This window comes from Phyllostomus hastatus, unplaced genomic scaffold (genome assembly GCF_019186645.2).
Source record: "Phyllostomus hastatus isolate PE091 unplaced genomic scaffold, TTU_PhHast_1.1 phas_contig_283, whole genome shotgun sequence".
NCBI classification, from domain to species: domain Eukaryota; kingdom Metazoa; phylum Chordata; class Mammalia; order Chiroptera; family Phyllostomidae; genus Phyllostomus; species Phyllostomus hastatus.
Genome location: NW_025333833.1, coordinates 7,342,050 through 7,354,207, shown reverse-complemented (window position 1 = coordinate 7,354,207; position 12,158 = coordinate 7,342,050). Strand labels below are relative to the sequence as shown.

Sequence of the window (12,158 nt, the reverse complement as noted above, 5' to 3'; positions counted from 1 at the left end):
AGGCGATGAGCTCCCTCACAGCATTTACATGCTCAGCCCACGCTCATCAATTCTTCTGGCTCTTTCGGCTTTTGAGATTCCCATTATCATTAGCTATATAGTTTGATAGTAGGTCCTTATCTACACAAAGACAGACTTGTGCACTTCAACACACCAGCAGCAGCCAGGAGACGTTGTTGCTCCCTGGCCACAGGAAGCCCCCGTGTGCATCACCAGCAATATCTGGTGTGGAACTGGGGGCCGGGGGAAGAAGGGCTGAACCAGCAGACACCAAAGACCGTGGAGTCTGGAGCACTCCAAACAAATGTGGACCTGTGGCTGCTGCCAGCAGTGCCCCATGTGGAATCTGGGGACAGAACCAAGGGCTGGGGGTTTGCAGTTAGATGGGAATTGTGGCCCAAACCCAGGACGAGGCGCTTGGGTTTTGGTGGAACCATCTACTGGTTTAAGCTGCCCTACCCTGGATTGGAAAGCCAATTAGATTGGAAGTTCCTCCCAAAAGGGGTATAGTTCAGAAGTGAGAGGAGCTTCCTTACCCATGGGCAGCATCTCATTTTAGCAGAGAGAAAGGAGCTTTGAGAAGCTGTAGGCAAAAGTAGGTGAGGCGAGGAAGTTATATTAGCAAAGAATGTTTTTTTTTTGGCAAGGTTACCTTCCTTTGGGGGGAACTGAGGGTCTGTCAAGCAGATAACTTCACCAGTGCTGACCAGGTAATGCCAGCAACCTGACTGGAATTGACTAGTTAAAGGTTGCATTTCTGGGAAAAACTGAACCTGCATTTTGGCTACGTATTACTGAGTCTTGGTTTGCTGACACTGGGTTTAGCACAAGGGACTCCATTTTGGGCATGTTGTTTCTTCTTCTTAACAGTGATGACAAGCACTTACAGAGCTCAGTCTGCAGGAAAGGACTCAGCTTACCACTGAAAAGGAAGCTCAGCTGGCATTTTAATACCGTCTTCATTTGCTCCTTTCCTCTTCCTTGACCACGGTCACCATTCCCATGTCCCTTTGGGAGGACCTGCCCATTTTAATTCAAGAGCATTTTCTAAGTGCCCGGCAGCAAGCTCACTGGACTGGCTTGCATGCCAGCCTTGAATGGGCACGGGTAGCATGGCCTCCCCTTGTGTCTGAATCTTAAAGCAAAAGGGAGTTTCATCCAAAGAGCGTTCAGTTTGCTAAGGAGCATCAGAGAAACACAAGCATCACTCGGACCAGGTTTCTTGCTCTAAGTGAGTGGTTCCTGGATTTTTGAAGACTCAAGTATCTGAAGCCATTTAAAGAAAGGTACTGTTTGCTTAACTCTGTCAAGATTACTGCTCAATTTTAGAATTTATGGGAATGATACTAATCATGACAATAACAAACACAATTGATGATGATATTGATATTGATGTTGATGGGTGTTCACTATACGTCAGATAACGCAAAGCATTTTATTTATTCCGGGGCGGAGATTTAAAAAGCGAGAGAATGGGCATTGAGACAATGGAAAGGAACAGTGAAGCCAGGAGCCTTAGGATCCCCCGCCCCTCAGTTCTCGTGAACCTGTCCAAGTATGTTGACTTTCCTGGAACTCCTTGTCTATAAAATGGACATAGAAATTCCCACATTAAAGCGTTATTGAAGATTAAGTTATCTCGTGAATGTTGAAAGGGCTCCTTAAAGAGCCAGCGCACAACAGGTACGTTATTACTTGTCCGGTTGAATCACAGATGATAACGGAAATGCGACTGGATGAGCAGTGATTAGAAATGGAGATGAATCAAGACCGTTTAGGAAGGCAATGGGCTATTCTCCTTCTGTAAGTCATTTACAGGTGATGTTCTGTCGTGCCAGTTTCATTTTCCCCCCTTTTATGAGGCGGGAGCCATAGGGGGGGCCTCACGGAAAGGGTTGGGGATCAGAGAATTAGAGCAAATACTAAACTCTTTGCTCATGCAAGCCTAGGGTATGCGCGCAAGAGAATTCAGAACAGAGCTCTCCCTGGGTGTGGGAGGCAGCTTCCCTCCCACCTGCTTGCTGCCGGGGCCCCCGCGGTCCGCACTCCAGGTGCTCACATGGCTTCCGGCGCCGCGCTGTGAGGACGTGGCCCCCAAGGGCTCGCGGCGCTCACATCAGAATTCCAGGCATGAAAGCGCAGGCTTCAGAATGACTTATTCTCATTACAATGTATGAAATGATCCGTAAATACATATTTTAACATTACAGAGTTTAAATATTATTACACATCTTAGTTGATGTCAGATTTTGTTAAATGCGTGCCGTTATCTCAATTTACAAAGGTCAGTCGGGTGGCGGTGGAGAACAGAACTAGATATATTTAAATTTTTTTCTTACCAGTACATCTGTGGCTCCGATAACCCTGCCTTTTTTCAAAGAGCTCTGGGCTTTTTCCTCCCCTTTCAGATGAGACTTTAATGAGTATCATGTGGATAAACTCTTTGCAGAGGTTTGAAAAGACCCAGAGAAACACTGTGGTAGGAACAAGCGAACCATTCTGGATGAAATCATAAGCCATTTGAATGCCTCCTCATCTCCCTGGTTGTGTCAGAGCCTTTTGGCTGCGTTCTGCCCCCACGGGAGTGCTTCCGTCTCCATGGCTAGGTGCATCGAACGTTCGCATAGTTGCTTGATTGCTATTCATGCCGGCACAGAGTAGCGCAGTGACCTACTTCCAGCAGCATCCATAGAAAGCTTCGCTGCTTTCCGTCAGCCGGCTTTAAAAAGCCACCCTCTGCGTTCTGCAGAGGCTGCCCACACCTGCCCCGGAGACAGCATGCCACGGACCTTTGAGGTCCTTGTTTCTTTCTCGCACACCACTATTGCTTTCATTTTTGGTTCACGTTGGTCCACCTTTGACCTCTTCGGAAAGAAGAGAGGCGGTAAGAAGTGGTGAGTGGGCAGCATTAAGGACGGTAACATTTCTGATTTTTAGAGTATCGCCTCATAAAGGAATATTGGCAGGGCTTCAGAGAGAAATCAGGTGGAGGTTGTCTTTTTTCTAACCTAGACTATCGTTACATAAACATAATGGATTTTCAGGTAAATAATTCATTGGAAATCATTTGGAGGCATCTACACATGGATGATTCTTTCTTACGTGACCATGGATGGCATTTCCATAGGTCACTATCAGGAGTTTCAATATAGCTGGTCCTTACTCTGAAACTGATAGGCTGGGCTGAGCTGGAAGCATTCCAGCTGCCAAGAGGAAAGCCTTGTTAGAACGCCTTTCACAGAGACTTTTTATCCAGTTGGCAGAAATATACTCAGCCTGCTCCCGATTTGGGGGTCTAACTAGAGCCGAGTGCCATTGAATACCACACGGTCAGACCTGGGTGGGGGGAGGTCCTGACAGACCGTCTAGTCCAATCATTTGAAGATCAGAAAAGTGAGCTCCAGAGCGGTCCCAGAGCCTCACCCTCCCAGCTTCCCGTCCCGTGTTCCCGTCAACCTGCCATTTCTTTCTCATCACTGGTTCATCCATGCTCTAGGCTCTTTGGTTTTTACCATGGAGCGCAAATGTCACTGAGCAGAGGAAATAGGGATTACATTGCCCTTCTCCTGGTCACAAGTGGAGATTTCTATTCCAAACCTCTGCAAATCAGGGAAGTTCTAGTTACTCGTCAAAGGAACCTCCCGTGGACCACTGCATGTGTGAGAGGTTGTAGAAAAATCGGAAGGCATTTTGCTGTAAAGCCTTTGCTCACACAAGTCTGCGTCCATTGCTCAAGCCTGTTGTGGGGGCAGAGGAGCCAGAATGAGATGATAAGTGTCAGCAGAATAGAGCAACCGCGACCAGAGTCCCTTCCCCAGCTGCACGCTGAGCATCTTCCTGGAAGAATTTCCCGGCTCTGCTGTCTCCCGTGTTGTTCCTTCAGCCAGGCCTGTGTAGGCGCAGACTTCAGGCAGGCCATCATGTCTTTGGCTTCTGTGCTGGCGGAGCCAGGCCCGGCAGGGCACCTTGCTCTGTGGGGCTCCCGCTCAGGGCGGTAGGATGGGATCGCTTCAGCACTCCGCAGCAGACGGGCCCTCGGGTGAGACGGGTGGAGGCCCCGCCAGCTCAGCCCAGAGCACGTCGTTTCTCTGGCCAGTCCCCTCCCCTCACTTCTTTTGACTTTGTTCTTTCTCTCTGCCTCCTTCTCCTTTGTCTGCTTTTTTTTTAAAATCTGCCCCGCATCCTTCTCCACAGATGGCCAGGACGCTAATGGGCTGCTGTCATTATGTTTATGGAACAACTTGGGGTCTGCAGAGGCTGCCGTAGCAGACAGGAAAAATGGGGGTCACGTTTGATACCAGGGTAAAGATTTGCAGGATAATTAGTGATCCTCTCCTGCTATTAACCCCTGACTGGAGCAGGTTATTTCCTTACCGACGTGTTGGAAGTTAATGCCACCGCTAATTGTTGCAGCCGGAAGCCCCTAATGAAGCCACGTGGGAAAGCAGACCTACCATCAACGTCTTTCAGACTCTGAAGTTCGAGTTGGGGGACAGGAAAGTCAAAACGAATTGCAGAAGAGGGGGTAATTTGGTCATCGTTGCCTACCTTTGGTCCCCTTGATGGGAGCCCCCGGTGGAGAAGACCCATTTGTTATTCTCAGTTTGGGACAGTGGGCTTCATCGCCATCACATTTCTGTGTTTCTGAGCTTAACGGACACCACGCAGGAGAACTCAGTGGCGGCTGAGATGGCGCGGGGTGGAAGGGTGGCCGTGTGCTTTCACGGCTGCCACCAGTCTGCGTGTGTAGCCGCATCCTGCACTACACCTCTTCATGTCCCCCACCCTGCGGCGTAACCAGACCCCCCTCGGGTCTGCAAGCACGCGTCGCCCTGCCGCTCCTTGGTGCGTCCACTCCATCCTCTTCCTCTGGAACCGCCGCCCGGCGTTTCCTCCCAGTTTATCCCCTCCCCCGGGTTTATGCTCGGCCACTCTCTGCCCTCTCACTCAGCATCGCTGTGACTGTTCAGAGGACGTACTCGTGGCCGTGTCTTCTGGTTTCTTACTGGGTCAAAAGCACCTTGGGAGGAAGGGCCACGTCACACCACTGGCTGACAGTGACCCACGTGGTGTGCTCCAAAAATATTGGCTGTATTCGAGAGTGAATGGCACCCTTGTTTCTGTGTCTTCCGGGCAGGTCCAGAATTTGGGAGGTCCCGAGGGACGTGAGGTTTGTGGAAGGGGGGCCATGGACTTGCTGAACATCAGGGCAGCTTAACCCTTTTCTGGAGAGTTCGGGCCCCAGTGCGGTGATGGCTTGAGGGGACTGTGTCAGCTCCTGTTGGCACTTGTTTTCCGCAGTACAGTGTAGCAAAGGCTCTGCCTGAGCCTTGTCTGCGGTGCCCAGGAGGCCTTGGACTGGAGGAACCGTTGTATCAACTCCCCCCATTTGCTCCTGGGGCGTCTGGGGGCAGCCTGGCATTGGCAAAGCGATTGCTGAGCATTTCCTCCTCCTGAGGTTTTCTGCTGACATCCAGGCCGTGTGATCGATTGCTTTGACGTTTCAAGCTTTATCTCAGCCCACTGGCAATGACATTGGCTGACTTTGATTGTTCCCTGTGTGGTTTCCATGGCTTGACCCGGGCCAGGTAGAGAGCGAGAGAGGAAAGCTCCTGGTTACAAGTTCCCAGTTTAGCATTTCAGCCTTTCTGTGTCGGCCCTGCCGGGAGAGGGGGAAACGCCAAGGAAGAAGCCATCAATCATCCCGTGACTACCTTGAATCTAAAACATGACAGCGCCCTCACTGGCGGACGCGGTGTCCTCTTGCCTTTCACCTTTGCCCTCTATGAGAGTCTAGTCTGGGAAGAATCAGCATGTCACCGTCCATAGGAATGGGCATGAAAACCTAAAAAGAGCTTCAGAGGGCTGGCCCGGTGCCAAGGCCAGCGGCTGTGCTGTCCATCCCCTCTCCCTGTGGGTGCCTTTCGTCGCTCTCCTCGCTGCGCCCTCTCTTCCCTTGGTGCCATCTCTCGTGGACCCCGGAGCAGAATGCCTTCCTCCCCCGAAAATGTCTTGGACGGCCCATGAGGACAGGCTTTCTTTTTGGCTGAGGGAAATGTTGTGGAGTCGGCGATGATGGTTGCAAAGCTTTGTGCATACACTCCCTCCCCCTAGTAAATTGTATGCGTCGAGAGGGTGAAGTTTGGGGTATGTGAATTACATCTCCATTTTATATGAAGTCATGGAACGCTAACTCCCTGTGCAAAAAAAAAAAAAAATTTCCGTAGCACAGAAACTCCTGGAAGACCACGTGGACTTTCTCCTCGAGTGTGCCCTCTCTCTGTGCACGTGCAGAGCTCAGGCCCTGCGGCGTGTGTGTTGGGGTGGCCGGGAGCTAAAGGAAGTTCATCTGTCCTAGTCCCTGCTCTGTGTCAGGCCGGGTGACCTTGGTCTGGGTATTTATTTGTCTTTGTTGCCACAGTTAACACGGAGGTAATGAACCTGACCTACTTGATGCAGATGTCCTGGGAAATAAAAAGCTGGTGTCTGAAGTGCTTCGGAGCTCTGAGGGTCTAGATTTCCCCTAACTGGGCCCCGAAAGGGCTGAAGAGGCACCCACGTGTGTGGGATGAGTCCCAGGTGTGGGCGGGAGGCCGGACTGCGTTGCGCTGGGCGATTCAATTATGCCACTAGGCGCTCCATTGGGAACTGGCTCTGCTGGTGACTTTTAGGTCTGCAGTGCTAAGGAGATGGAGTTTGGTTTCTATGGCAATGGAAGGAAAGAGACTTAGGGGAGGAGGGCGTGTTTCTTGGGAGGAATCGTGCCGATGCTTCGATGTGAAGGCTCGATGAGTGGTCAGAAGGACGAGCGTGCCACGGAGGTCATGCGTGGTGTGGCTGCTCCCGGCCCACGCAGGCGCCCTCGGAGGCACACCCAGGGCCTCTCTGCACCCAGAAATCCGGAAAGCGTCCATAGGAGAAAGGTGAATCGGGAGGCCTGTGTCACTGCCTCACCGCACACATGGCACTGTGCCTGTGGAAAACCAGGCACACGAGTGCAGGGAACTTTCCATCTCCACGTCCTCTGCCTGTGGCACTTTCCTGGATGTTTGTGATGGTCACATCCCAGAGCGACCAACGCCCACCGAGATGACTGAGTCCTCTCAGTGATTAGGGAGACGGGCTAAGTCTTCGCAGCCTGCCGGTCCTCCCTCACACCCCCTGGTTTATTCCTCTCCCTGGGCTGTCACGTGAGACAGGTGGTCCTACCAGGGTCCTTTAGGCACAGGCTCGTGACCTGTCACTCCCACTGATTCTTGTCACTGACCTACCCTGAGATGACCAGCCGACATTCTTCCTCCTCCTCCTCTTCCTCCTCCTCCTTGTTCTCTTCTCAGTGTCTGAACGGCCTCTCCCCGCTGATCTTCCTGCTAAAAGGGAGTCACCCGCCCTTCCATGCCCAGTGCCAGTGTCGCCTTCCGCTGGGAAGGCCGCTTTCTTCCCTCCTTCCTCCCGCTACCCTCTTCCCTCCTCCTGTGTTCCCACAAAGCTTAGTCACGCATGCGGTGCAGCACTCACCGCGTCCATCCACGGTGGGTCACCCCAGAGAACATGTCGAGGGTCTTCTGGAGATCAGTATCTCAGCGCCTAGAACAGGGTCGGGTGCGTGATACGCGCCCAGTGGGTGTCTGGTAAATAAATGAATAAACATATAAGGAAATAAATCGAGCAGAACATCCTTTGTGCCCTCACACAAATCGTGAAAGACACGTATACACTCCATAAATATTTAAAATTGCTTTCCTCTTTGTGGTGGTGGTACTTGATGAGAATACTCTTCTAAATGTGTCTTATTAAATCTTCTTTATATCTATGGAATTGTTATTTTTTTTTCTGGTCCGAGCTGATACATTTTGGGAGAAGCCACGCCTTATGAAAATGATGTTTTATCAAGCAAAGCTCGCCCAAGTGTGTTCAGCAGAATGTCGGTTTGCTCGGTGGTAGTAGCCGTTGAGGAAAAAATGGTTTGGGGGCCCCGTGAAGTTCCGGAGAGGCTGGGTTAACCAGGTCCGTCTCCGGTGGAAGGTCTCAAGGCTTTGACACAGCGTTGCGTGGGACTGTTAGCGAGAGGGCCGTGATACAGTGTTGGCGAGAGGACTGTGAGTGACAGTGTTCTTCCATGGCGTGGGGGGGGTGCGGGGGGCCGAGTGCCCGCGGTGTGCGCTGCGTGATTGCAGCGCTGCGGCTGATTTGTTGGGGATCGCCCAGCGCCTCCGTCTAGCGCGCCGAGAGCAGGCGGGCGCTCATGTCTGTGGGAAGGGCCCGGTTCCTCGCCACCCTCTCCACGCGCACCAGCCCAGCTCTGCTCTGCGAGAGGGAGGAGAAAAATTAGGGGGAATGAAAACATTATTTTACCTGCCACAGCGAGGATCGGACATCTCCAGTGGACTATGCAGAAAATGATTGTGGTTTTAGAAATAATCTGTCAGCCCCGTCGCTCGGCAGTAAACTCCCAGGATGCTTCTGTAAGGGCCTGTTCTCTGCCTAGTAATTACCCGCGCTCTCCTTGGTAGGTTCGCTGGTGTCTGGGAGTAATTGCTAGGGAACTCACACTTTCAGATTTACAGGAGGAAAACAACCTTGTATTTACCCGGGAAGGGGCCTGCGTATCAGGGTATTCAAACCGCGCAGGGTGGAGGATGCTTATGGATCGCAGAAATGTGGGGAAGAACCTGAAATTTTTTTTACCTGGTATTTTTCTCAATGGGTGAGAGGCTGGCTTGCTCGATGATGGTGCAAAGACCTATGGGGAATGATTCCCTTCTTCTCAGGGTCTCTTCCCTTCCTGGAGGTTTGGGGCAGCACGAAGCCTGACCTGACCCTCGTTGGAACCCTGTGTCGTCTTCCGGGGACCCTGGCTGGCGGGGACCGGTGTCCAGGAAGAAGGTGAATGAGGTGACTCGGACTGGTGCCGTGGGAGTTCTGACCTCTGCCTTTGGTGTTGTCCCCTAGAGATCTCCGGGAACACAGAGGACATCCCTCTGGTGCGCTGGAGGCAGCAGTGGCTGGAGAACGGCACTCTGCTCTTCCACATCCATCACCAAGACGGCGCCCCGAGCCTCCCCGGACAGGACCCGACCGAGGAGCCCCAGCACGAGTCTGCGGAAGAGGAGCTGAGGATCCTGCACATCTCGGTCATGGTAAGGGCGGCACGGCCTTGGCCTCTGCATTACCTTGACATTGAGTGTCCTGTTGCCATGCACATAGCTCTGCAAGACCCCGTGCCATAATGGTGAGCATTGATCGAGTTTACGAGCAAATGTCCCGTTTATGGGAAACGCCTCCGCCTGTGGTGTCGGTAAGAGTCGCAGTTACTCCTGCAGCACCGTCACCCAACCCTCCTCTCTAGGGACATGCCTGGGCGTGGGGCGACTTTCACAAACCGTCCGCGGCGTTGGGCAGGTCAGTGGGCTGTTGCAGAAGGTCATTGTTCAACTGGTGTGTCAGGATACCCGATAACGGTTGCTCTGCGAATGTTTGCCAGGTGACCGAGCAGCCAAGCTGCTCGCCGCCCCACGTCCTCTTCGCTGCTCCCGGGCCAGGGGCAGAGTCAGCTCCCCGCCTTCCTCTCCTCTCGCAGTGAGGGGCGTGCCCGTGGACCCTGGCCGCTCCCTCCAGCCCGGCTCAGACACTTCGCCGTCAGTGCCCCCTGCCCTATTCAGGCATGTTTAAGATGATCGGAAGGTTCTAATCAGAAGGTTATTCCTACCATTGTTTTAAAAATCATTAAATCCTGGTGTTTTAGAGTCTCCCTAGCAAGGGCGCACAGTGGCAGGCAGGGTTTAGTTGGGCGGTGGTTGTCCACTGATGCCTCCTTAGCTCTTAGCGCAGTGCGCTCACGCACTTAATGCCTGATGAATATTGGTGGAATAGATGAATGAATTCCCCAGTGGACACAGAACATACCTGTCTCACTTGGCATTTTGTGTATTAGTGTTACGTTGGCAAAGCCGACACATCTCCTGCTCCTCGGGTAGCCCGAGAGCAGGCTGGGGCTTGTTGACCGATGAGCCGTGGGCCCTGTGTGTGGAGGCAACGGGCTGTTCCACTGTTAGGAAACTCAGCTGGGAACCAGCCGAGGTAGGTCTGGGTCTGAATTTCAATGCATCTATTACTCTGGTACCATCCCTACAAGCTGTTTAGTTGTGTGTATCAGACTGGAGGAAACTGAGCACATTTTAGACACACAAAAATCTCCACAATCCAAATACTTGGCCTAGAAAACTTCCCCATAAAAACCTCTGGTAAAATCAACGAATGCAGTCCCTCCATTTCTTCCTCAACCCATGCCCCTGTGAATACCTGGCCTGGTAGATTACCTGCATATGTATGCCCTACTGGATTCGAACTACGTGAGCAAAGGAAAGAGTCTTTGAGTAACGCATGGTAAATCTCGATGTCCAGATATGCTGGAAGGCAGACAGGTAAACAAGATTGCAGGCCCCATGTTTACAGGTTGGTTGAGATTTATGACGTGGGAGTTGCCGTCCTTGCACCTCGCAGCCAGAGACCCGGTGCTTCCTGTGTTGGGGAAGGCCGTGTCCCGTGTAGTCTGTCGTTTCCAGGCTGTGGTGAGATCAGGCCGATCAGCTGAATCAGCCCTGACATTGACGGTGGTGACAGGCGTGGAGGCCCATTGTCATCTGATCGGAAAGAGGGGCACCGTGGTGGACGTCCCACCAGCCGTCCAGACCCTCCTGTCCCCGTGGGAAGGTCAGGGGTGGTGTTCATCCTGTTTGGTTGCTTTGAGTCCAAGACCACATTAAAGAGTCAGTCTTTGTCACGCCAAATACGCGTTTCCAGTGGGAGAAAACAGTGTATGGAGGGTCCCAATAACTGCTGCTGGGTGTGATTTTTGTCTGAAAGAAAGACCCTCACTACCAGAGGTTAAGACAGGCAGCGTGTCAGAAGATGGGTCCAGTGGGGGGCAGCGGAGTAGTGCGAGGGTCCTGGCCAGACCGACCGTCTAAAGCTTGTCCCGGTTGCTGCATCTTATCTTCAGTGTAGGAAGGACCCACTTCCTGTCCTTGCATTGAGGTACTCCAGTAGTTCCCCAGAGAACTAGGTGTGTGTCTGAGTGTGTGTGTGTGCTTGTGTGCACGCGCTCACACCCATTTGTAGGGGCGAGTGGCAGTGAAGATAGAAATACGCTGAGCAAGGATGCCAGAGTCTGCGAGGAAATAGGTTGTGCCCTTAAAATATGACAACTCACATGAGAAGCCTACACGACCAATGCTGCTCTTGTTCAGAGACCACCCCCCGGGGCAAGGATTAGTGGGCAGTGGCCACTTGAATGGAAAGAGCAACAGCCAGCCTCACTCCTGCACCTCAGATCTTCCTGCATGTGCTACCGGTCACCCATGGCAGGCCACCTAGTGACATTCTGGTTCTCAGATAAAGTGGGAGATATTATTCCTCCAGCTCTATTGACATGGAGTTATTTCCAGTGAGGCTGGAGGAGGCGGAGGCTGCCATGGCATGGGCAAAGGACGAGAGTGGACAAGTCTCGCGCTGGTCTCCGGCTTGGCCTCTTGGATGTGAGTAAACTCTCAGCTGCATGAAAAATCCAGCAGTTCCTCTGACTTCCATCGGAAAATAGGGATCCCCGAGTGAATGGACATGGGAAGCACGTCCTCCCCTCCTCCTCAAAGACGGTGCGGCCAGCGGGGTCCCCCGAGGCCCAGCTTGCCGTCTCACCTTTCTCCACTCCCAGCGCACACCACGCACCCTCCCACGCTGCCCCCCCCGTCCTTCAGAGTCCGGTGTAGGGGCCATTTCAGAGTCTGAAGTTGCGCATCTGCCCTCAGCTTAGAAACCAAGTCTTGAGGGTGTCATGTTTGAAGATGTGGTTCTTGGAGTCTCTGTGGCTTCTTCTGGAGAGACCCAGAGATGGGCAGACTTCACCTGACATCCCTCATGTCACCTCCTGCAGACATAAACCAGGCAACTGCTTGAGGCACCCAGAATGACAGCATTTAGTGTAAGAAGGCAGCACAGCCCTTTGACTAGTAGCAGGGCTGGGCGGTGGGACGCACGTCCCCGAACTCTCACCGCCAAACCTACAAGTCTTGCTGCAGCTGTGAGGGAGCAGCAGCAGCGCTGTTTCTCATCAACCATAATGGTCTCTGTTGATAACGGTTTTAGTTTGGACCCAATTA

At 52.5% G+C, this 12,158-nt stretch overlaps 1 protein-coding gene across 2 annotated transcripts in view; it reads left to right on the top strand.

Moving 5' to 3' along the window:
• The window catches only part of ASTN1 (astrotactin 1), a 269,721-nt gene that overhangs the window by 90,989 nt on the left and 166,574 nt on the right, over positions 1 to 12,158 (top strand). For both annotated transcript variants that reach the window (XM_045838783.1, XM_045838782.1), the window contains exon 2: positions 8,953 to 9,140. In XM_045838783.1, the coding sequence (XP_045694739.1) occupies positions 8,953 to 9,140 (188 nt within the window). The remainder of the gene's footprint in view (positions 1 to 8,952; positions 9,141 to 12,158) is intronic.